This window comes from Pieris rapae, chromosome 23 (assembly GCF_905147795.1).
Source record: "Pieris rapae chromosome 23, ilPieRapa1.1, whole genome shotgun sequence".
NCBI classification, from domain to species: Eukaryota; Metazoa; Arthropoda; class Insecta; order Lepidoptera; family Pieridae; genus Pieris; species Pieris rapae.
In genome coordinates this window covers 4,569,364-4,593,974 of record NC_059531.1, presented here as the reverse complement: position 1 = coordinate 4,593,974, position 24,611 = coordinate 4,569,364, and the positions used below count along the sequence as shown (strand labels likewise).

Sequence of the window (24,611 nt, the reverse complement as noted above, 5' to 3'; positions counted from 1 at the left end):
TTTACAACTTGATTTCAAAAATTCTTCAGACAATGTAAAATCTAAAATGGAATACCATTGACACCAACAACCAAAATTAAGCTAATTTAATACACTGTATATAAATAAATTTATCATTTAATACATTTACATCGTAACCTCTTGATTTCATTTAAGGCCAATGCATAGAATAATAAAAATTATTACAGAATTGCATTGGGAAGAATTTAATTTATTATGAAATCTTCCATAAACTCATAATATTTTTTAAATGTTCAATGAGTTTATTTATTATTTTTTGCATAAGCATACTATTCTCAATACATATGACACATGTTAAATATAATCTCTAAATTTGAGGCTTGTTCATTAACAAGAAATTTGATGTATGCCATAACAAAATGAACAATAAATATTGATGCAATATACAATATAAATTTTATTCACTAATTATCTATTACATACAGAATTATGATCCCCTTAATTTCCCTATGTCATATCAGTATAGGCTGTTTTATATTTTAGGTTGCACTTCATAACACTTGAATAAAACTTTGTTAAGTTTCAAAAATAAAAAACTTGTTTGAATCAAAGTTGCAATAAACATTATGAAAAATACTTTTATATCTCAGGCAATTAAAATTAATATATTTGTTAAAATGATAAGTTTGAAAGGTATATGGTCAATCAATCTCACCTCAGGATGAATTATGTAGTCTTCAATCTGATTGCAGGCCTCTTTAAATGCTGCCGACTTGCTTGATTTTATCAATTGCTCCTTATGCTCTTGGTAAGGTTTAATATTATGCTCTTCTATCCACGCACTGCAAAGTTATTAATAATCAATATATAGAAAATATAAGAGATGTATTTTAGAGCATTTATTTTTCTAGCAGGTACAGAGATGTCTCTTGCTTGTGTTTAGATAACTGGACAATTTTTAATTGGTTTTGTGTGTGAACATTGCCCTAAAAGAAGGTTGACAGACCTAATATCACATTTCCCCAATTTATTTGTATAACCTGAACTAAAAGGTCACTTACTAATATCATATTTTCAAAACTTAAATAACATATTCAGGATGTTCTACATTAAACCAACTAAGTATGTTTTAATTGAGAAAAAACTAACTTCTTATAATTCATAAATCATTAATTTACATGTTATAAACATATCAACAAGTGCTACTATGGTTGCTTTACTCTTTTGTTTATTCTTTTATCATCTTTTCATTCTTCTATTTCTTTTCTACTTCCTAAATACAAACAGCAATAACAAAGCTTATGTTTGAGAAGTAAAGTAATATTCTGTGATAGATACTTACTAATTATTGGTGCCAAAGAAATAAATGCATTGCACAGACATTCCTTTTTTTGGATGCTTCAATTCAGGAGTTGGTATAGATACCTGAAAATTAAATAAAAATATTGTGATATTTTCTCCATGTTACTCTCTCTTTCTGACACACTTACGGTGAGAGTGAAAGAAATAGAATTTACTCCGTAAAATTGTATTAATATCAAATTATTTTATACTCAATTATGGTTAAGATTATGGTCCCAACACATGCGTAAAGCACTATTTGTACGGCCTTTTTCTGGCCAATGACCGTAATACCTGACAGCGGCGTCAGCTATTATACACAAATTCCCGCTCATATTATCAAACTGTTTGCATTCCAATTTGAAAACGTTTGACTTAAGTGCAACAATTTGTATCATTAATATACTTTTGAAGAGCCGCTGAATTTGAAAAAATACGTTTAAAATAGCGTAACTAGAACTCACCCGGCCTGGCCAAGGGCTGAAACCCTTCATCTTAGCCCTGAAACAAAAAAAATTAGAGACTTAGATACTAAATGTGTATTGTTGGAAATGTTATCAACATATAAGGGTAGGTTTTATCTACATACCAAACTAAATCACCAAGTTTATATCCTTCAGTCATTGTACACGTCTACCTTCGACACGATTCCACGACGAACTAATTCAAAGACAACCTAAAATTTATAGAGACTTGTAAAAGAAAAACAATTCACTTGGCGTCATTTTTTTGTTTATGGTATAGAAGTATTACCAGTAGCAAAAAATTAAATGAGAAAAATGTTATTGGAAACTTTTCTAAAACTTAAAAATTAAAAACGTTAAACGTTCAATTTATTGAAGTGAAACTTCTTTATCGATGTATGGGAGAAATTTTGTAAGAAAATCGTCACGTTTTCTTTTAAATAAAGTATGTTAATATTCTGTATTATTTTTTAATTAGGTTGTAGAGTAATATAGCTAGAAATTATTTTGAAAAGGTCCATACACAAACAAATTACATATTTAATTAAAAGATGGAGATGGAATAGAGTTAAGAGGACCTCTAAACCTATATTCTAAATGGGACGAAAGAAGTTTAAGACAGATTACGACGGTGAAAAATACTTACGGTACTTGGGCTAATAAGGTTTGATAACGGCGGTATAAAGTAATTAACAATATATTGTCTGTTTATTTTAATGAAACAAGTATAATATTATACAATATTATAATGTCGTCTTTAATCGTTGTGCATGGACAGATAGCTAACATATTCATCTCCTAACTCCAGATCCTTCACAGAATACTAATTCTTCTAGCGAAGTGAGTAGCTTACGCTAATTATAAATGTTTATACGAAAGACTAGTCGGTATGGTCGAAAGACTATAGCCTGCGCTATGTGCGAAAAAAATAAAAAAAAATAATTATAAATGTCAATGTCAAATCAGAACAGCGGCAAAGTAAATTAAAACATTTACTTTTACGTTTAGTTTGGAACTTCCGAACTTTATTGAAAATAAAACAATGTCTAAACGTTTTTACCCCCAGAATTATGGTGAAAGAAAAAAGGCTAAACTAGATATAACTGTGTCTGACCACAATTTTCCACTCAGTCAAAATTCGACTTCGAATAAGGGTAATTTTTTCACGATGTTTACAAGCAACTATAATTATTATTTTCTTTATTTACATTTATTTTACTAGTTTAAAAATTTTTGTTTAACGGTAACATTTTTTGTATTAAGCTAATTTTTTAATTAATCTTAACATATGATTTCAGCGACAATCCAGTCCGACGCCTGGGGTGACGATAATGATGATGATCTCCTTCTCTTGGCAAGCCAAGCATGTGAGGACGCTTACAATGAGCAGAATGATAGTATCTTACCTGATTATACTTTGTGTATGCAGCCTGGTTCATCTAGCACACAATTTGAGTACCCTGAACCAAGTACTTCTAAAGCTCCATTTTCCTTTAAAAAGCCAACATCAAGTCCATACAGTACAATATCAACCAATTTAAGGAATAAATGTGAACGAATATCCTCCCCACTGCCAGGACTGACAAATAAAGTTAACAAAGAGCATGTTAATGTTAGTGAAGACTTTATTATAAATGATAAGATATTTAAAGGCCAGGACTCAGGCCAATTTTATAAGCAACTTTTGCAATTGCAAGAAGAAAATGCTAAATTAAAATCTGAAAATGGAAAGTTATTAGAAAAATGTGTAACTAAAGAAGGTACATTTACAATTTTACAATTTTTATTAAGTCATTGAAAAAAATATTGTGTTTATTTACTAAACATTATTTCAATCAACAAGTAGGTAAAATTTCTTATATTTGATTATAAACTTGCTTTCTTAAGATTCAAGCCCTTAGTATGTGCAAGAAACAATATAAACTTCTTGAAACTTTTTTTACAACCAATAAAAATATATTTAAAAACTATATCTAAAACATGATTACACAAGAAAATGTATTAATTCATGGATTTACAATATAATAGAAAATACCATTCTCTACTACACAAATAAACAATGTAGGCCTAGTGATTTGAGCGTCTAGCACCCCTGATCTCTTATGAAACTTGATTGCTAAGAAATTATATTACAGGTGAGGCATCCATACTCCGAACACAGCTTAAAACATGTCAGTTATCTGTGGATAATGCTCGTCTTGAGAAGATTAAGACTCAAGAAAAAGCTCAAATGGAATGGATGGATAAGCTAGGAACTGCCAACAAGCAGATACATGATTTAAGAACGCAGCTTGATTTTAAGGTATGTTATATCGTTAGTAGGTATTTTGTTTATTTTACATTCCTAATGAACCTTTGGTCCTTCAAGCTAATTCTTTTTACACTATTGTTTTTTCAGAATTTGGAAATAATTAGCATAAAAGAGAAGTGTAAGATGTTAGAATCATCTAAAATTAAGCTGACACAAGTTACGGTCGGACCAAATGATACATCATATAGGTAATTAGTGTATTTGTTAAATTATTTTATTGCATAGAATAGACCGTGTTAACTTTCACTGAAGTACCTACTCATCTATCCGTTCTATCAAATTGAATGTTGACATTGAGAAAAATAAAATAAGTTAAAAATTAGTATGATATGGGGTAACAATATGTTTATTATATATAACCAGTCAGGCACAGTGTATAATCAATGGCTTTGTCTTTGATATGATGGGGTATTAATTTTTTGAGAAGGTACAAGAGGCAAAATGATAACAAATTAATAATTCAAGACAAAGTTGACGATATTTAAATGAATAATCTAATAATTAATAAAATAGAAAGGGATTGATTTGCTCCAGTTCAAACAATTTGTATGACAAACTTGGCGATTAAAATGACTGGTGGCTACTTGCAAGTTCATCTTGCCTGCTCTATGCCCTTGACTTGCAAACTGGTAGTAAATGTAAACTTAGAATTAATTTAATTTACTTGGTTACCTATATGAATAAAGTTATTTTGAGTTTGAGTTTAAAATTCAGTACAGAAATTTTACTATTAATTTTTTTTTATCGTAACCTTGGTGTATAAGTTGACCTATTCTTGGGTTTTTAATTAAGTTTACATTATAAATAATTAAATAGTATATATAGCATAAAACCGTTTCTTTCACATTAATGTTATTTGGTTACCCTAAAAGAAGTTTGCCGATCTGCTTTATGAAATAAATTCCCCTAGTTTGTACTACTAATCTTATTTTTGTGGTTTATTTCAGTCATAAACAGAATAGTTACATAGAAAGAGAGTCAACCCAAGTGAAAAGGACAAAGAGTACGAGCAGTGCGCAGACCGACCAATCACAATTTCTGAGGTTAAATAAATTGACAAGAAACGGTAAGTTGTCATATCTTTTCTACTATATATTGCAATTGCATTTAATTTTAATCTTTTCCTTATAATGAATATTTTATTTAATATAAATCTTATATGTTTAAACGAGCAATTCTTGTATATATTATATATATATATATATGTAATTGGAATCTCGGGATCGGCTCCAACGATTTTCATGAAATTTAGTATACGGGGGTTTCGGGGGCGATAAATCGATCTAGCCAGGAATCATTTCTAGAAAATTTCATTTTATTCGTGTTCTGTCACACTCATGATATTTTTCTTTAAATTAATAACTTCATCCAGTCGGTCATCCAGGTCCTAATATATAAGACAATGACACAAAAGACATGAACATGAACCATGGCCTAGCGCCCTCCACCCACAGGGTTATAGAGGCGAATTAAATTAGTAAAAAAGTATAATACATTTTATTTAATGATTATTCATATGCGTCTTGCGACATATGATTAATAAATAAAATAAAACAATGTTTATAGATTTTGTCAAATAGTAAATCCTAATTAAATATTTTCTTTGGTTGGGCTGTTGTGAACCACACAGGACGGATACTGTAGAATTTTACCTTTTTCCACTCACTCACACGCTGTGCGAGTGCGTCGACGTCCTTTTAGGTGGTACACTGAAATCTTGAAGTGGAATTTGTTAACTGTTATTGCATAGTTATAATTTTATTCTCTGTTTAATGTTCTTCGGCCTGGTTGAAATGGTTTTTATTTTCAGAAATATCAAATCTAAAACAATTCCTTCCTTTAATAATGGAATCTACTAGTGACCAGCATTCCATACTGGAATATAATGAAAAATTAAGAAAAGTGGATACATCGGTTAACAAGTGCCGGGTTTTTAGTACATTTCATCGACTACCCTCCACGCCAAATGCGGGTAGACGCAAAAAAAGATTTTGTATAACAAATGTGTATGAAGATCTCACTTGTATAGCTAGTGGGCACGAGAGAGACAGATATAATAATGTGAGTATTATCTATTTTTTTTTAATTCTATTTATAATCATTTATTCATTTAGGTAACTTAATGTAAAGAAATAAAAATAAATGCATATTAAATGCTTATAATTTTACACTTACTGCCAGTTCTCAAATCAAGGGCGTAGAACGGAAGAGAAGAACTGGCAATAAACTCTCCGCTACTCTTTTTAATTTCCATATTTATTCTTTTACACAATGTTTGTAAGGAGGTGCAATCATTACACCATGTTCCAATTTTATTAAAAAATCGTGTTTGAGTTAAAAATACCAGTTAATGTGTTGGTTTTACGTGATTATTATTTACGAATTAAAAATTAAAAATATCCAAAACCTAAAATTATTTGGAGGCGCCGGGTATCGATCCCGGTACCTCTCGCATGCTAAGCGAGCGCTCTACCATCTGAGCTACGCCCCCTGATACGTCATGCAGTGAAATTATCCTTTGCCATGGCTATCGTAAAGCTAAAAGTTGTACCGCCCGCGGCAAGTAAAAGTTGACAATGTTTCAATTACAACCTTGCAGTATGACTCAAGTTAACTTATTTGTCCATTGTATAGCGTATACAGCCAGATAATTCGATTCTGTTAATTTAAGATTTAATCTATATATATTTATTTTAAATATAATATAATATATAATGGTTTGATACTAGCATTCAGCAAGAGAAATAATTTTTTAATGGATCCTATATTTGAGATTTTACAAACATTTATTTACAGAGCCAAATTTTAATTAAAATATAAAACAATTCAAATCAAATCAAAATTCATTTATTCAATTTAGATGCGTCTTAGGGCATGCTTATGAATGTCAAAAACGTTTACAAAATTCGCGAAAGAGCAAAACTACGCCATCCGTTCGCAAAACTACCAGGAGGCCTTGTTCTGAGAAGAACGGACAAGAAACTCAGCAAGTTTTACCCTCCCTCTACTTAACAATAATTCAAAGGAAAATGTCATAAACTACAACGTTATTTAAGTTACATAAGTAAAAATAAAATAAAAAATCTGTTCTATGATTTACCACATTTACCATTACATACATATTTATTACACAACAAACAGGCCTGCAAATCAAATCAATACTCCCTCATATAAAGCATGATTTTATAGCATAGTTTTATAAACGTGATGATTTCGTAAAACTTCGGAATTACGTCCTGAGAGTATATAGACATAGGTAATCTTCTCAATGGTTACGTTTTATTTATTCGTTACATAGCAATTAACAAATCATTATTTCGCCTGTATTCTATTGTACGCGAGTGGTAAATGTAGAGTATAGCTAAAATCTACTATTTAACGGCTTTCCTGGGAGTGATGACCCATAATGTATTTTTTTGACGTTCATAAGTGTACATTATGTTACCTACACGAATAAATTATTTTTTCAGAGCTACATACCAACATATGTAACATTTTGCTATACTGCCTCAGAGATTGTTCACTTTTCCGAAAAAAAAAATTGGTACTAAATCCATTAGAACCTTCCGCAGAACAAATAAAAATAGGACATGGACCGTTTTCGAGTTTTGCTAATACTAGTTGCGGGCTAATGATCTTTTCAGCCCACGGATTTTTTCCAAAAAAGAAAATATTGGAGGCGCCGGGTATCGATCCCGGTACCTCTCGCATGCTAAGCGAGCGCTCTACCATCTGAGCTACGCCCCCCGATACTCATTAATGTGAAATTAACTCTTGCTTTAGCTAACGTAAAACTAAAACTTGTACCGCCCGCGGCAAATAAAAGTCGACTACGAAAACAAGTTCTGTTCTTTTTGAGCAGTATAATCAGTTCGCTCAGTTCACCATCATTGATACAGTATTGCGTCAGTCATTCAAACTCAAATATCTTTATTAATATAGGTAAACAAGTAAACTTATGAACGTCAAAAAAATTAAATTAATTGTAAAGTTACATTAACTATCAGTTCGCAGTCAAGGGCGTAGAGCGGGTCAGAGGAACTGGCAAGAAAGTTTCCATCACTCTTTTCAATTGCCAAGTTTTTAATTCAAATTGTTTGAACTGGAGCAAATCAATCCCAAGGATTATTTGGATGCAAATAGAAGAACGTTCGACTGTCACGGTCTGACAATCCACAATCTCAGATTGTTGTGAATCTCAAAAATTATTTCGCATTTAGAATGGCACATTATCTCTGAATATAGCATAATATATTTTTCTTTTCATTTCATTTTTATATGAAATAAATCCAGCGGTTGAACCTGTCTCGGCCCTAGTAAAACCTACAATACTATGACATAGGTTTTATTTTATTTTTATTTTATTTTATTTATTTAAGTATTCCTACAGCTAATACATTAAACAATAACCAAACAATTACATTACACACAAAAGCCAAAACGGAATACACATATAAACAGAAACATAACATAACAGTTTTACAAAGCACAGATTCGAGATCGGTAAATCAAAACATATATTCAACATGAAACAACAAACAAAGCCATTATTGGTAAAAGTTACCTGAATTTTTTAAAATATTTTTTTAAGAATTTTTTAGTCACATTAAATATATCGATTTGCTGGTAATTTATGTTGTAATCTGTAGGTATGCGTTTTGATACGATTTTAACCAACGAACGCGAGTGAAAGGACGCAATTTTCACGTATTGTTTTACGCAATATCTAGAGTAAAGACTGCTTCCGTATTCACTTTTGATTGAGCCCGTATCGGGGGGCGTAGCTCAGATGGTAGAGCGCTCGCTTAGCATGCGAGAGGTACCGGGATCGATACCCGGCGCCTCCAAAAATTTTATATTCGACCACTGATTTTATAAAACACCTGCGTTTATATTTTGCAACCCTTTTCCGTATTTTTGACCTAAATTATTTGTCGTATTACTAACGTAAAATCTTTCTGTAAAAACATATTTTATTCAGTTCCTGAAAATATTGAAGGATGTGTTAAACGAAGTGTATAGCGATGTGAGCACAATAGCTCAGCGGTTAACGACTGCCTTTCAAAGAGAGATGGACGAAAAGTACATTGAATCAACGAATAAATATGTTCCTGCTGAATTTGAGGATCTTATTAGTGGCAGGTAATATTATTACTATATTAAAAAAAATATAATTAAAAAGAAATCAGCCCTACACATAGGTACATAATTAATTCTATGTATTCCTATTCGTATATAGAAGTTTGCGATAGTTGTACCATAGATATTATACCTACGAAATTATTTAAAATTATAGTAATAGTTTTTATAGGCTCACCTGATGTTAAATACATCGCCTGAATTTGATGATACTGATCATGTTATTATCTCGGGGGAACTTGCTTTGAACCCCTCCAAGTAATATTGGCTGCCGGAGTTGCGTCTAAGGGAGCGTTCAAGTATGACGTCACGCAATTTTTGGAAATTCTTGACGCTCCCCCCCATGTAACGCCCCCCCCCGCATGTAACGCGCCCGTAACGTTTTTCTGTATCCAATAGTAAAACGTTTCGTTACCACCCAGTGACTCATTAAACCTAAAAGTTGACATTTATGTGGTGTAAAGTATGGGAAAGTCAATTTATCCCCCCCCCCAAATTTGTTACGTAATACTTCCCCGTTCCGCATCGTAACATTTTACCCCCAAATTTGTTACGTAATACTGGAACGCATTAAGTATAAAAAATGGTGATAACCGTACCCCTCATAAAGCCCCCCCTGTCACACTGGAAACGCCCAGGCGACGTATTTCTAAATTATCAAATACGGCCCCAGGTACTTAATCCCTTAAAGCTCGCGAGTGCGTCCCAAAACGTTGACGGCGTGTGTCACAGGAGTCTGGCCACTTGATAGATTGACAAAGGAATGTGGAACAGATACAGAAATCTGAGCTCTGAGGCCCAGAACTACAAAGGTTGAAGGATTTTCCAGCCTTTCGGTCTTGCATTTTTGACTTGACTCAAGGTTCTTGGCAATGCGTCTTTGTAAGGTCTATTTTGGCACATGTTCTTGGGAGTTCCAGTCGAAAGATCGCTGGGCAATTAGGATTTTAGCTTGGATACTATTATATAGCCCCTATTTGCTCGTTAATTTCTTTTAAAATCCCTCCTGCGTATGCGACAAGATACTCAAAATTGTTCAGTGTGCCTCGTACGAAGTCGAATTACCTGCATAATTCGTCAATGTTTCGGCTTTTATCGAACTATGACAACCATTGTCAAGACATTGATCTTTTCCACCTCAAAAAGAGAGATGTCAAGAAGTACTTGGAGAAGCGGGAAGACTCTGATTTTGTTCTGATTCTGTTTTTGTTGTTTTAAAATGTTAAATTTCAGTTTACTTTTTTTTATGTACTTATCTTCATCTATTAGTGCACTTGCATGTTTAGTTCTGTTCTCTCTGTTTTGGCTTTCTGTATTCTCTTAGTATTTTATATTATAATATGTATAAGTATAAGCTGTTAGATTACATAGATTAAATAATAATAATAATTGGACTTTCAGGGTCCTGTATAAGGAGGAGCAAGGCATTTTAGCGAGACGAATGCTTGCAATAATGTCGATATTGCAAAATTTACCGAACGAGAATGAATTAAATGAATTTATGGATATATTTTATAAAATATGCGCTCTTCTGGATACTACGGTAAGTTCTATATTAAATACTTAGAAACTTTTTTCTGCCGTTCAAGTATAATACGTAATCAGGTTTAATGCAAGTTATTTCCCCCCCCCCCCCCCCCCCACTTCCTCTTGTCAGCAAAAGTAAGCAAAGCTCTCAAAATTAACAGTTGGAATCCTGGAAAATGCATTTCGTTTTAAAACAGAGACAATGTGGGTAGTAAAAAGTTATTAGTATTGACGTAATCACCAAATAACAAAATCAAAGGCTTAACACCCCCCCCCCCCGTTTTTACCTAGTACTTGAACGCTCCCTAGGTCACGAAATAAGTCTATTTTTACTAATGATTGTTTTATTTACAACATGTCTCATTTCAACACAAGGTAAACACATAAATTATTACTACAGTTTAAAAAAAATTAATTAATTTGATGTTTAATACTTCGCATTTATTTTTTATTTTTATAGTAGGTAGCGTAGAAATTATTAAAAAGCAACGCACTCGCGAGCCCTGTGACAGTGTCCATGGGCGCCGGTATCACTTAACATCAGGTGAGACTCCTGCACATTTGCCCCCTGTTCTATATAAAAAAGGTAACAAATACAAAAGAAGCACAACGAGACAAAAGCAAAGACAATAGACACTTAATTTGTGTTTGTTTAGATGTTTGGTAACCTACAATGATAACTAAAAACAATTATACTAAAGATATACATAATATAATATACAAAAAGTAACAAATATCTACGAACGGTAAAAATCAATAAAAATTAAAAAAAACATATGTGCAATTCACACATGGTAGAAGTGAAAGCTTCAAAAACAAAGTTTTTATAATTAATCAAATATAAATTAATCATTTTCCACTCTCTTAATGTGTGTGTTCTTTAAAAACAGTATATTTTAATGATACATTTTAATTTTTAAGTTTAATATAAATCTTTTATTTGGCAAAAACTAAAACAACGAAAGTTTAAAATTCGATCAAATGAAAAAGCGGCAGTAAAGAGAAGCTGTATAATGCCTCCTATCTCATTTTCTCCCACGTTAAATCTTATGAATTGATGTTTCTGTCTCTCTTTACCGCTGCATCCGGTTTGAAATCACGACGATTCTAAAGAAATTTATCTATCTCATTTTCTCCCACGTTAAATCATATGAATTATTGTTTCTGTCTCTTTTTACTGTCGCTTTTCCGTTGCATCCGGTTTGAAATCACAACATTTTCCAGACATTTATAAATTATGTTTTTTTTTCAGTCTTCTGGATTATTATACAGCGGGTTCTTAATATCCCTCATACATTTATTATTAACTCTTTTACCTTTATACATATCTCAAATTAGAGATATTATACGTAACATTATAATATCCAGACCTCGGCCGATGGTATCCTGTTCGGCTCTACCGCTATTGGTAAAACTTTGTAGGGAAGAAACAAATTCGAAAGAAAAAGGAAAAAGTTTATTATGTGACGGTAGTTCGGGAAATTTGAGGGTAGATTTCGATCAAGGTGTACTTTTGTATAGGAAAGGTGAGTACTTTTTTTGTATGTTGAATAGAATATATTTTAACCAGCAGTCATTAAAATAAATTGTGAATATTATATTTTAAAATATTTTAGAGCCATGAGTCATGTCAAAGGTAAAGGTATATAACTGCTCTATTGTCTATAGTGTCCGCGTCGTAAACGTAGTAAACAATATCATTATTTATTAATATAATAATAATTATTAATACATCGTTGGAATAGCATAATAAACTTGACAAAATTAAATCAAAAGGAGTTTAACTAGCGGCTTTTTCGCTTTTGAGCGAATTTCATTCAGAACGCTAAGTTTTTTGAAGATATTCTATAGCCCATCTTCATGAGAGAAAGAGTTACTCAATTACATCTCTCCTCTTTATATTATTGTATATATGCGTTAGAAAACTTTTTGAATAAAAAAATCTTTGTAGATTCGTGCCTTCTCCAAGTTCTACTTAAGCAAGTGGAGACGGCACTCAAATGTATGGAGACAGATCGCTTGGTTCCTCAAGCTTTGGCAGTCGCAAGAAACCTGCTACTGTTACATACGAGTTTGACAATCACAGATAGTACTAGGTAAGGACTGTTCCTTTGGCTTTAGAAAATTATTGATTAATGTTAGACGTCAAATGTTATGATTCTTGGCTTCAGATGATATTTAAAACTTATTTTTTATTTAATGGCTTCACAGATTAAAAACCTATCTTTGTGTATCAAAAATAATTAAATGAAACTTAAGGAAAATCTCCAAAATAGAGATGAAACGGATATCCGGTATCTAGCCTATCCGGTGACCTTTATACTATCTGGCCGAATACCGGATAACTAACTTCTAGGCCTATCCGGCCGATTAGTTCACACATCAGTAAAGTGTGGAATAACTTCCGACACGCATGATAGTCCAGAACATGCTATTCTAGTAATTTCTTCAAAAAGGGATTTAATTAATTGATACACTGCTCCATTAAACTCCATTATTGACCTGACAAATTAATGTGTGTATCGTGATCAGCGACATACAATAATATGGCCCGCTTTTGTTCTAACAAACGTTCAATCATGTAATAAGGAGAATTCCACCTAATGCTAATATCTTGCACTAACTGATGCTCGGGTAAACTTAGTTTTTCTAAAGTTAAACCTAAGTGATTGAAAAGTGCGTGTGTGCGACATATCAAACCGGATATCCGGCTATTCGGCAACGTGGTTGGCCGAATATCCGGTATCCGGCCAAACTGCTATCCGTTTCATCTCTACTCTATTTAATTATTTACTACTTTATTTTAAAAAAAATACAAAACCATAAAAGTCAGAAAACGAAATGTTTCTTGCCCTTACAGGTTATATTTGAATGTTTTTTTGAAATTTACTAGCTGCAGAGATTAACTATTCTTTGTGTACTTAAAATATATTTTTAATTATTGATCGAACCAACTGAGAATAGGTACCTAGCATGGTTTAAAAATCCGACATATTATGTTGATTATTATGAAATTCTGAGAAATTAATTGCAGATGCGAGTGTAGACTCGTCCTATTGCAAGTAATCGTTTATGCTCTATGGATATGCGCACACGCGATCAAAAATGTTCCCGCCTCATTAACACAGGGTGTTCTAGCAACGTGTCGCAGTGGTCTGGAGTTGATTTACCACTGCGTGACCATGGACGTGGAGTTCATATCTCAGTTGGATTATCACGAAGGGCATTTGATACAGCTGTGCGAGATTATCAGACAATATGAACATAGCGAGATTTTTGGTAAGTTGCGAAATAAATTCTGTGTTTGTAGGCTGATTGTGATGAAATGTGTGTGTTGAAATTCTAAATCAATGAGGAATGTAAGGCCTCTAAGGCCGTTTCTCCACTGCTCCCGTCCGGCAAACGTTAATTACCGGTCCGGTTTTTAACGGTCCGGTAACTTGCTAGATCGGAACGCGGTGTTTTATCGGTCCGAAGTGATCGACAATGATGCGAAATTGTACAAATTTAGGGGAATACAACATGTCCAAGGGTTTTTTCGGATTTATATTAAGCTTCGAACACAATCACCAAACTAAATCAAATATAATCTCCAAGTCTAACTACAGCTTAAATATCGAAAAACAATAATTAATTCCGAACGAATAATGGCTAAAAATGTATGAAAAGAAAATAATAAAAATAATAATATTTATTTATTTTCTCACAAAAACAAAAACATACAATAATTGTCATTCTTATTTGGATCACTGCTATTGCTTAAGTGAGACTGATGTCTGTTAAAGGTTGTGCACCTGTGTTACAGGTCAGCAGGCCTCCACCACTTCGGATCGACAAAATGATTATATGTAAAGAATAGACAATTATATTTACTACTTTATTTAAAAAGAATTATTATTGTTTAATGTTTAAGGGAGAAAAATAAATAAATTATTATTATTATTATATTAATTATAAGGAAACCACATGGTGTATGCGTGTGTGTTTGTGTATGTGTGTGTATGTGTATGTGTGTCTGTGTATGTGTGTCTGTGTATGTGTGTGTTCTGAATAATTGACGTATAAATATTGCACAATTATACTCCAAATAATTATTAACTAAAATTTACATAAAATTTGTGTCAAACTTTATGCTCAACTATTTAGTTATGATAAGCATTTTCTCGGTAACCTCATAGTTTAAGTCCAATAGCCACAGTGTAACCGTCTTCTTGCACACATTTTTTGTTAGGGGATATATGGAGAGAGAAGTGTTGACCTTGTTATATAAGTAATCACCCAAAAAACAGAAGAATTTTTGAGCAAAGCTTGTGCGAAAGGGTTTTGTATGGCACAGTGCATTTTTTCTACGCTTATTATCATTGAGGTGTGGGTCATATTTGAGAAGTGAGTGTTTGCGTAGTATTGTGGCAAGAATGAAGATTTGACGAACAGTGAGAACCTTCCAATGTTTGTAAGTCTCTGCCGTGGGATACATGAACGGAAGGAAAGCGCTTACCTTGAGAATAGCTCTTTGAGCTCTTTCTACCTTCAGAAGTTGTGTTTTTGCGGAGCCACCCCATGAAGATATACAATAGCCCAGAATGGATTGACATAGTGATAAGTAGACGGTTTTTATTAATGTGTGATTAGCAATGTGTCTCAAAATTTTGAATATACAAATCAATTTTCTAATTCTACCGGTCAATAGATCAATATGAGCTTGAAAATTCAGGTTGCTATCTAGCATGACACCTAAGTATTTCAAGGTACTTGTGGAGGTAAGTTTTGGACATCCGCATTGCACTTTGGTTAAACATGATCCAGCATGAGACACAAGTTCAAGATTAGAAGGGATTTTACGCTTCGTAATTTCGAAGGTTATGAATTTGGTTTTATCAGAGTTAAGGGCCAGGGAACTTCTAAATAGCCAATCAGAAACTAAATTAAAACCTATCTGAGCATGTTGAAAGGCCTCAGACCAATCCTGATCATGGAACAACAAGGCGGCGTCATCAGCAAAGGCTACAATTTTTCCATTTCTAAGGTCCATCCCACACAGTTCATTTATATAAATAAGGAACAGTGTGGGTCCCAGGACGCTGCCCTGCGGCACACCGAAGGTCACTGGTAGCTCTGTACTAGACCAATCCCCCACCCTCACAATTTGCGTACGTCCAGAGAGGTAACTCGCGAAAAGTTTGTGAGTTATGCCCCTAATGCCCAATCTCTCCATTCTGTGCAGTAACACTTCAACAGAAACGGTGTCAAACGCTTTAAAAATGACGAAAAGGCAAAAAATTGGTGACTTGTTTTTACTGATCGATTAGTGTCGGACCGGAGCAGTGGAGAAAGGCCCTAACCCGGGAAATGTAGGATTTATATTAATCCTTTTATAACTACAATACGTCATTTAGATATAAATCCCCGACACGAATGGTATAAAAATTCCGTGCGTACAAAGTACACATGTCAGAAGTGAAACTTTTTTACAAATTATTTATTACTACACAACGACTTCTAATTCAATTCCTGATTTGACATTAGCTACTGTCATTTTTTAACAGAATGATTTCACATATAAAAGTGTAGTGATGTCGTAGATAGAGTATAGAACTAGATAAGCTTCTAAAATAACAATAATAACTAAAGAGAGAAGACATTAACGTGAACTACTTAAGTGCGAGCGAAACAGAGTATCAGTTTTTCTGTCTCTATTTGCGTATCGGGTTTTATTTTATTTTTATTTATTTATTTATTTTTTTGAAAGGAATCTCGCTGTTGGCCTTAAGGGCCTTTACAGCTCAGCACGGGCTGTTTGGCGAGCTTAGCTCAGCCTGAATGGGTGGGGTTATCGGGTTTTATTTGTTTACCACCGAGCCCTTGTGCAAACCGACTAAATTGCGAATCATGTTACCAACGTCAGGTAGTTGCCACACTTCGTGTCCTTTGTAAATAGTTGGATTATAATATTCGCTATCTCACGCGCTGTACGCTGATGCCTGGTCTATACCATAGTCCGTCTACGAGTGATGTACACAAAATTTGACAAACAATCGCGATGTATGTTTATGTCATTCCATCATAATCTTGGTGTACCAATTAACGACTAAATTATTGATTTTCATTTAAATAAATACATATTTATTTATTAATTAGAAACATCTGCTGTGTGCAAACATGAAGTGAAACTACCAATTGTATTAAAATACATGACAATTCTGGTTAAAAAGAAAAAAATATTAATGAAATCCTCTATTATTTTATAGTAATTGAATAATTATTTTTTCATAGACTTATTGCAAGCTTTATATTCTACAAAAACTACTTTATCAAAATCTATTTATCGATTCCAGGTTCTATGCTATCAGAGATATCGACAACATTCCAAGCATCACCCGAAGATGAGACCCCAGCATTCACCAAACAGCCCTGGCTAAATAGTTTTCAGACTTTCTCCATCACAGATTAGTCAGTTCCTAGGATTCTTTCAAAGTATCCTGTTCAGGCTTCTCAAACAAGCAATTTATTTTTTAAAATAAATATAAAATATGTTACTTTGGGAGATGGCACTCTAATGGAAGAAAATGAAATTGGCCTATCTTATTCGTTACAAACATACAAACATACTTGTTAGTATTGATACAAACCACCGATTGTTATATAGATTAATAAAACCTTATTTAATAATTGTTAAGCAATGACCGTATATTAAGCATGTATTGTAAATATTCTTAAATATAATTTATTTTTGAAATGTCTTTTATTAAGTATGAAAAAATCTCAAAAACTGTTTTGGTAGCAATTTTTAATGCAGTTTTATAAGTACAGTAGTACAATACATTGGTTTTAACTATAATAATCATTGATTGAAATTTTTATCATATACATGGGTCAATCAACTTTTAAGTGTACATCAATGATAAATTTTATTTTTATAATTTTATTTGAATTTTTTTTATATTTTAACATTTTTCTTTAGATAATTATTTATATTTTAAGAATTTACATAGAGCAGAACGATTTATTTAAATAAAATAGTAAATTTGACTCCGAAATAGTCCCTTGGACAACTAACTAAATAGACTTCTGAACCATTTGAAATTCAGTATAATTGTGAATCGTCACTTTATTCTCACTTAATATAGGATGGATTTCAATTTGTCTTCCATAAATAACAAACGTGACTTTATTATTGAAAGGAAAAGTATTGCTCTATGCTGATTCTATCATTAAATGTCCTATGGGCAACCAAAATGTCCCACGGACAACGGTTTTGGTTGTCTAAGTGACTGGTTGTCCGAGTGACATTTATCAGTCTTTGCGCTTTCTGATAATAAATAATGATATTTTGAATTACGTCTTACGCACAGTGAAAAATATAAATAAAATATAATATATATTTCACTTTTATTTACTATGATATATCAAATAACGTTTTTGTGCTGGTTGTCCGGTAGACACACAAAAAAGCCACGCACTTTTTCAAAACGCGCGCGACCGACTGACACCGCGGCAATGATGAAATCAAAATGACGGTTGGATGAGTGTTGTCAATAAATCGACTGACTTATTGTCAAGGCACTGATCATTCCATCTATGTTTCGGTTTCGGAACTTTTTTACCGTTGTCCGGTGGAAGTCGGAATAATAAAATATAATAGGGACCAAAACGAACATGCAAAAAATTCGGTAAAATTATGAAACAAACAAAAATCTATATGCTAGCATCTTAGTGAACATTGTAATGAATAATTATGTACAAGCGTAATTAATTGCCATATAATATTTTTTGTATAAAGTAATGTTTCATTGTAAATAGCTACTGGGGGACAAATAAAAAAACGCTACATCCAGATATTTTGTCACCTGGACAACCATTAAAATTCCAGTTTAATAGTGATTTATTAAAAAAAATTTACTCGTATGTTTGCTTAATAATAAGATAAATGCGACATATGCCAAAAAACCACTTAATTTTCTTTAGAACTGCGATTATTGGTCAGGGACAAAACAAAGTACTTACAGGACAAATAAAAGTTGATTGACCCACATAGTTAATATTGTTGAGGCTGTGACTAAAACGCTGAAGACATACTTTTGGCGCGATGAAGTGTGTGAATTTTTACGAAACGCGCACCGTGACACAAAATTAACAGAATGAAGTTAGGTCTAGGTGGTATGAAAATCGATAACTATGTTCAAGTTGTATATTCTATTTTCATATTTAGAACACGTGTTTCGTAACAGTACAATTAAACAGTGTGAATAAATAACTATTATTTTGGTGTTTTTAAATCAATTTCATATACGACGGTGATAGTATTTACTATTAATTTATTTATTTAAATAAAATCTTTTTGATTAATTTTAATATTTATCGTTAATCACTACTGCATTTTAATTAGTTTTTTTTCCCATACGCCAAAGAAGTATAATTTCTAACGCGTGTACACTCTTTTTCGTTAAACTAACAGAGACTGATTATGTTTAAAATAAACTAACATTCAAGTTGGAATAGGAGTATCCTTAAAAGGATCGGGATTTGATATTTAAAGGTTTAGGTAGGACTTAGGAGTAGGGTAGGTACATGGAAAGGACAAACAATGTCATTAACAAATTAATTTAGTTATCACTACGTTAAGAAACGGTCAAACTTATATAAGGTAAAAAAATAGTAATTGAGTAAATTAAAACAGAAATATTAATAATACAGTACAAAAGAAGTACACGGTACATTTGCTACCCTGTTATTGGAGTATATTATATTCAGCGTTATAAAAGTGACTGAAATCGCGTAATATTTAAATGTGTTATAAGGGAGTTTACTGTACTTGTAATCAAAGAAATAGGTCTTACGGAATACGTTCGTAATAAAAAGACAGTTCGTAACGAAAAAATGTCATACAAATTTAGTTTTTTAAAATACCAAAAATAAAAGTTTAAATTGACGAAAACGCAAAAAATCTCTGGTAAGAAAGAAAAGTTAAGAAATAAGAAAAGTTTCACCTCGTTGTTATTATATTTTATAAATATTATTCGGTGTTTGATTAAAATATGTAAATGTATTCACATAATTACAACAGCTATTTTTTACTTCAACGTATTTATAATTCATATTTGAAATTACCTTTCAAACCAAGTGTACAGCAAATACTAGGGGTTTTATTCAACATTTTGGGGTATTTGAAGTTGATCCTAGGGGCAACATTCTGTAGGAGTTGGCATCACTGAGTCGAAAGAGTTCTCTAAAATGCTCTAGCTTTAAGATCGCCTTTTTACATATTTTATGGCTTAAATAGACTAATAAATTTATTTAATACGCAAACGTTGTATAACCGAGCTTCACATACAGATATTTAGTACTTTAGGGTAAGATTATAAATATAATGTTATTTCCTTATAAAAAGAAGCCAAATCCTATTCTTTTATTTGTATCACATTTGTCTTAAAAAAAATTAATTGGATATTTTTAAAATTAATCTTGTAATTAAAGTATGGGAATGCAAGTTTACGACTAACAGTAACTGTTTAATAAATAAAAATCTTATACATATTATAATTAATATTACATAATCTATGGTTTAATAGTAGTCACAATAACCGCCTTCGGCTCTGTTTCTGGTACATGGAAGAAATACAACATAAAACCGGCAGCCAGTAAGAAATGCAATGCTAAAATGCATCCTACTAAAATGAAAAAATATTTTGATTTCTTCAATGCTGGTAGAAGCCAGAAAATCAAAACAGCTCCAGATACAAAAGCGCCCAGAAGTACCAGGAGCCATTGGAGCCAGGATACTTGAATCGTCCACAAAATTGCCACAGGAATGTATATTGACAGGGAATAACCGTAGAGGCAGAAAAGTGACATCATTGATGGTGATGCTGATGTCTGAAAACCAAATATCTTTTGTAATATGTGAGAAAAGTCTAAAAGATCAATTACAGAGAATGAGTGGTAAATGTAGATAATTATTATGTATTGATTGTAAAAAGAGTGGCGGAGAGTTTATTACCTCTTCTGTTCTATGCCCGCATTAGAGAACTGGCAGTAAAAGTAAAATTAGAAGTATTTAATGTATATTTTTTTTTATATTCATAAGTGTATGTTTTGTTACCTACGTGAATAAATGAATTTTAAATTTGAATTGGTCAGCCTTCTTTTTGAATATGCCATTAATTATTAGATCTTAGATATGTATGCTAATTCATAGGATAATTTATTTCATAAAATGTATACATAAGATGGAATTTCCTGTATCCCAGAAAAACAATAATGTTTAAACCAACAAACATACAAAACATTACAATTTAACTATAAAAAAAATATGTATGTGTCTCATACTTTATTATACATATTAAGGGACTAATTTGGATTGACTACTTTATAACTTCAAAGTATTTCTAAGAAATAACAAATACATACTTGTGTCTCAATTTGGTCAACATCAGGAGTTATAGTCCACTTAAGGGCTGCCCATAAGGCCAAAGGGACCAACCACACATAGCATGAAATTGCAGTAGCTGCATACGACATAAGATGAAAATCATATTTCCAATGTATTGCCTTGTTTGCATTTTGGAGATAACTGGCAATGTTTCCACTGACTGCTATTGTAAATATCTGTAATTTAAGGAGTACTTGATAAGTAACAGCCAAAGTACTTATAATGGGAAGATTTATTAATAATCATATTTTAATCTATTAATTCTAAAACACAAAATTAAATAACCAAAGCTTAGCTTTGAAGGTCATCAACATTATATTAGTTCAATACCAAATGAAGATAATTTTTTTGAAAGTGACTCACAAGAAATAACTTATGAATGTATAGGACTAGTATATTGTTTATAGATAAGACTATAAAACTATACAAACAAATTCACTACACCTACCATCAAAATTTTACAACTAGACGTCAGTTTTTTTCTGCTGTAAGACAGTGCATTACTTACCAATGTCACAGATACCCAAATGGGTCCATACAGGTCAGGTTTACCTTTGATTCTCTCATCAAAGTAGTTACGAGACACTTTTTGAGGCAATACTGATGATATAATTCTCTCAATAACTTCATCTGTATGTACATCAAAATATTTCTGATAGTATTCTATGGTCCAGAAGTTATGATTTCCTATAAAAAAAATTATTGAATAAAACAACATGAATTATACCAGCATTATATGTATGTAGTAGAATTGCTCCGTTGTTTCATATACATACTTAGATAAGTAGTAATATTTTATTTTTTGAACTAAAAATTTTCACATATCGAGAATCTTACCACTCTTTGGTGGTGGATCATCGTCTTCTACGGGTTTTGGTTCCACATAATCGTAGCTGGTGTTGGAGTTATTATACTGATTTGTGTGTACAGCTTCCACGTCGATTCTTGCGGAACGATTATGTTCAGGCGAGTAATCTTGAAAGTCTAATAGCTCGCCTGTGTTAACGTTCGACATCGCGGTAGTAAACACTCTATAAAGTGTTAAACTTCTTTTATTTTAAAATTGTAATTTTTAAAAATAAAAAAAGGATGATGGTCTCTAAGATTGTTTGATTTTGACAAATTTGGAAATTCTTAGATATTTTATTGATAATTCTAAATATTATGACATATTCATACAATAAAGATTAGAGCAAGCTGACACTGACAGTTAAATACACAGATTATTTATTGATTGGTATACTGTACAAATTTACTTGAAGTGGGATGTTTTTACTGTGCAGGAGATAAATAATTATTATGGGTGGGCCAGTGTCATTGAATGGAATTGAGAGGTCTTTTTGGATTAGTACCCCTGTAGTATAGTATGTATAAACTTTTTGTATAGGCTAGGCAAGATAAATTGCTTCAATTTAGCCCCAACATTTTAAAAATATATTTTTGTTTGTTATGCAGTTTTTATTGTTTTTGAACGTTTTGCGAGCTTTTATAGAACACGGGGTAAACGGGCAGGAGGCTCACCTGATGTTAAGTGAGTGCGTTGCCGGTCTTTTGAGAATTGGTACGCTCTTTTCTTGAAGGGCTCTAAGTCGAATTGGTTCGAAAAAACTATTATCACCTGGATAAAATAATCGAAACCTCATATCACTGATGCTCAATATTTTAAAAAAATTAGAGCTGTCACGGGACGCCTGGCAGATGTGAAACATCGACATTATTTTGTAAAAGTAATATGCAGAAAAGAACATATTGTGATAGAAACTAAATATGTCATAATGATAAAATAAAATATTACGATTTTTTTCCAGATAACGATGACTATTTGTTGAATAAACATTATTTTTATTAAATAATTTCAATGTGAAATTTACTACTGCATTTAGACTGTATATCATATAGCGGGGCGACGCGTCGCCACGCCAGAAATCAGTTTTACGTGCGGCTGATGTTTGATAGATGTTTCACATCAAAAAATCTCCGATCTTCCATTAGCTGTAGTTTTAAATCTCTCATCTCTATACCTGCTTCCTTGTTGTAACCATCGGTCGAATGAAATTATTGCAGATAAGTTTTTGTGTGAGGATTCTCCATATCGAAGGACTTGAAGATGATGCATATACTTAGTGATTTAAGTGTTCATCCAAAACAATTGATACTTTCAGTTCGGTATTCCAATCGTTAAGCTTTCTTAAATTGAATTTTAATTGCTGACTGCTTACTTTATAGTTTGCTGACTCTTGCTCTCTTGGGTTTTCAATAAAAATTCAAATTCAAATCATTTATTTGATAGAATTAGTCTTACAATTAGTTACATAAATTATAAAAACCCGCCACATATGAATAGGCATGCAAATGTCATCTTATATTTTATTTATTTGATCTATTGAATAACAACACTAGTTATCAAATCCCACATTTAGAAAAACACATTTAGAAAAATGACAGCGTAGAGCTAGTTAGACACCAATATTTGTAAAAATTCCTATCCAAAAATACAACGATTTAAACGTTAGGCTTCTTTTTCTTGTATTTAATAACATCTGAAGTGATGTTCCCCACGTTAATTTCAAACCTATGATCTAGGTGCCTTGCCTTTTAGGACCCAATCACCTTCCCCTTGAAAACATTACATGGCAGCGATCTATAGCTTCTGGGAAGGTGATTAAATATTCTTACGGCCATGGCGTAGCAATCTTTAGAATATAGCGTGGTGCAACATGCAGGCACCCGCAGCTGAGTTGGATCCCTCAGCATATGCAGGGACGCTTCTTTAAATGTCTGAAACAATTTTGGATGCCTCTTTACAGTCATGACCGCTTCAACGATATACAAACTCGGTACTGTCAGAATACCGAGTTCGCGAAAAAGCGGTCTACAGCCTGTCAGTAATCCAACGCCCATAATAGCCCTGATACATTTTTTCTGAGTAATAAAAACTTCACTCACATCTACCGAATTTCCCCATAAAAGGATACCATAGCGCAAAACTGAGGCAACATAGCCGTGATAAGCAATAATTGCTGCGTGTTTTGAAGCCACCTTGCGAGTTCGACTCAAAGCAAAAACAAATTTATTAAGGCGCGTGCATATCGTTAAAACGTGTTGTTTCCAATTAAGATTTTGGTCTAGTGTTATGTCTAGAAACTTGGTTGATACAACTTCCTCAATAAACTCGCTCTTATAATTAATTTTGAGGTTATTGGGTCTGCAATTATTATAGTTCCGAAATTGTATAAAATTGTTTTTTTTTGTATTTACACTTAAATTATTAATGTCCAACCATTCTGTGACATTCTTTACTGTTTCATTCAATAATGATTCGTAGTTACGCGTTGTATCCTTTGACACAACCACTGAAATGTCATCTGCGTAAAGAATGCATTTATTACTAACCAAATTCGGTAGATCATTAATGTACAGAAGAAACAGCAATGGACCC

General features: G+C 32.4%; 3 protein-coding genes and 3 non-coding genes across 7 annotated transcripts in view; 2 read left to right on the top strand and 4 right to left on the bottom strand.

The window, feature by feature from the left end:
- The window catches only part of LOC110998244 (putative oxidoreductase GLYR1 homolog), a 53,867-nt gene extending 51,879 nt beyond the window's left edge, over nucleotides 1–1,988 (bottom strand). For both annotated transcript variants that reach the window (XM_022266787.2, XM_022266788.2), the window contains exons 1-4: nucleotides 1,892–1,988; nucleotides 1,767–1,803; nucleotides 1,304–1,386; nucleotides 677–803 (exon numbers count right to left, since the gene is read on the bottom strand). In XM_022266787.2, the coding sequence (XP_022122479.2) occupies nucleotides 677–803; nucleotides 1,304–1,386; nucleotides 1,767–1,803; nucleotides 1,892–1,926 (282 nt within the window). In that variant the 5' untranslated portion in view covers nucleotides 1,927–1,988. The remainder of the gene's footprint in view (nucleotides 1–676; nucleotides 804–1,303; nucleotides 1,387–1,766; nucleotides 1,804–1,891) is intronic.
- A 755-nt stretch (nucleotides 1,989–2,743) lies between these two features.
- Nucleotides 2,744–18,241, top strand: LOC110998265. Its single transcript, XM_045633497.1, has 12 exons — nucleotides 2,744–2,920; nucleotides 3,065–3,526; nucleotides 3,902–4,068; nucleotides 4,165–4,265; nucleotides 5,025–5,143; nucleotides 5,888–6,138; nucleotides 9,059–9,219; nucleotides 10,618–10,759; nucleotides 11,996–12,269; nucleotides 12,695–12,839; nucleotides 13,778–14,022; nucleotides 17,079–18,241. The coding sequence occupies exons 1-12, from the start codon at nucleotides 2,809–2,811 to the stop codon at nucleotides 17,192–17,194; spliced, it is 2,295 nt and encodes a 764-aa protein (XP_045489453.1). The 5' UTR covers nucleotides 2,744–2,808; the 3' UTR covers nucleotides 17,195–18,241.
- On the bottom strand, nucleotides 6,496–6,568 carry Trnaa-agc. Its single transcript has one exon. It is a non-coding gene; the product is annotated as a tRNA-Ala (tRNA).
- Trnaa-agc lies at nucleotides 7,752–7,824 on the bottom strand. The gene has a single exon. It is a non-coding gene; the product is annotated as a tRNA-Ala (tRNA).
- On the top strand, nucleotides 8,852–8,924 carry Trnaa-agc. Its single transcript has one exon. It is a non-coding gene; the product is annotated as a tRNA-Ala (tRNA).
- Nucleotides 18,242–19,143: 902 nt separating the features above from the next.
- LOC110998257 (protein YIPF1) lies at nucleotides 19,144–22,303 on the bottom strand. The gene is made up of 4 exons (XM_022266808.2): nucleotides 22,010–22,303; nucleotides 21,681–21,859; nucleotides 21,151–21,348; nucleotides 19,144–20,616 (listed from the first exon to the last, which is right to left on the bottom strand). Exons 1-4 carry the CDS (start codon nucleotides 22,185–22,187, stop codon nucleotides 20,299–20,301), a joined length of 873 nt encoding a protein of 290 aa, XP_022122500.2. The 5' UTR covers nucleotides 22,188–22,303; the 3' UTR covers nucleotides 19,144–20,298.
- Nucleotides 22,304–24,611: the final 2,308 nt, after the last annotated feature.

Excerpts from the sequence above, each read along its gene's own strand:
- LOC110998265 (XM_045633497.1), top strand. The coding sequence starts at position 2,809 with ATGTCTAAACGTTTTTACCCCCAGAATTATGGTGAAAGAAAAAAGGCT. Across the intron at positions 2,921-3,064 it reads AAATTCGACTTCGAATAAGG|CGACAATCCAGTCCGACGCC; the intron begins GTAATTTTTTCA and ends ATATGATTTCAG. Across the intron at positions 3,527-3,901 it reads AAAATGTGTAACTAAAGAAG|GTGAGGCATCCATACTCCGA; the intron begins GTACATTTACAA and ends ATTATATTACAG.
- LOC110998257 (XM_022266808.2), bottom strand. The coding sequence starts at position 22,187 with ATGTCGAACGTTAACACAGGCGAGCTATTAGACTTTCAAGATTACTCG. Across the intron at positions 21,860-22,009 it reads TGATCCACCACCAAAGAGTG|GAAATCATAACTTCTGGACC; the intron begins GTAAGATTCTCG and ends TTTTTTTTATAG. Across the intron at positions 21,349-21,680 it reads TTTGGGTATCTGTGACATTG|ATATTTACAATAGCAGTCAG; the intron begins GTAAGTAATGCA and ends CTTAAATTACAG.